Source organism: Octodon degus, unplaced genomic scaffold, assembly GCF_000260255.1.
Source record: "Octodon degus isolate 3935 unplaced genomic scaffold, OctDeg1.0 scaffold00037, whole genome shotgun sequence".
NCBI classification, from domain to species: Eukaryota; Metazoa; Chordata; class Mammalia; order Rodentia; family Octodontidae; genus Octodon; species Octodon degus.
The window spans coordinates 16,131,777-16,132,444 of record NW_004524613.1 but is presented as its reverse complement, the minus strand read 5'-3'; the positions used below and the strand labels follow the sequence as shown (position 1 = coordinate 16,132,444).

The 668-nt window shown below is 43.7% G+C and overlaps 1 protein-coding gene across 1 annotated transcript in view; it reads right to left on the bottom strand.

The window, feature by feature from the left end:
- Position 1: 1 nt before the first annotated feature.
- The window catches only part of Ywhab (tyrosine 3-monooxygenase/tryptophan 5-monooxygenase activation protein beta), a gene marked incomplete at its 3' end in the record, with an annotated part of 22,947 nt that continues 22,280 nt past the window's right edge, over positions 2–668 (bottom strand). The window contains exon 5 of the mRNA XM_023714966.1: positions 2–94. Within this exon, the coding sequence (XP_023570734.1) occupies positions 2–94 (93 nt within the window). The remainder of the gene's footprint in view (positions 95–668) is intronic.

Below are 668 nucleotides of genomic sequence, written 5' to 3'. Positions count from 1 at the left end.
TGAGATTGTCCCTAAGTAACTGCATGATCAGTGTGCTGTCTTTGTAAGACTCTTCATTCAGTGTATCCAATTCAGCGATGGCTTCATCAAATGCCTAAGACAAGCAACCATTAGCAGGACATCTACAAGTTCTCTGAAGTCAGTTTAGCCCAACATTTTTTCTGCGAATAAGTGATTTTTTTTTTTAATGCATTTAGTACAGAGTCTACAGGGTCTCTCACTACACAGATTGGACTCGTAAGTGATCCTTCCAGTTTTTCAGCCTCCAAAACACTGGGATGCACCACCACACCCCATCTCAATCACCATCTCATTGCACCCCAGGGGCGGAGCCAGCACAACAGGCCAGGGATTGAACCCTCAGCCCCTGTATCTGCCTAAACAGGCGCTTTAATCTGCTCAGCTATCTGGCTGGCCCTAATACTTCTCTTCTTATATTGTACTTTAGAGGAAGCTAGGCTGTTGTTACTTTCTTTGCTAATTCCTTCAACAAGCATATATGCATGGTTTTTTTTTATATGCATGTTTATAAAGCACCAAGCAACAATGATAAAAATTCCTGGATTAGAACTTTGTTTTGGGGCTGGAGAGATGGCTCAGTGGTCTAAAGCACCTACTTGAAACAAGCTTGGCAAAGCACAGGGACCGCGGTTCGATCCCCAGCACCA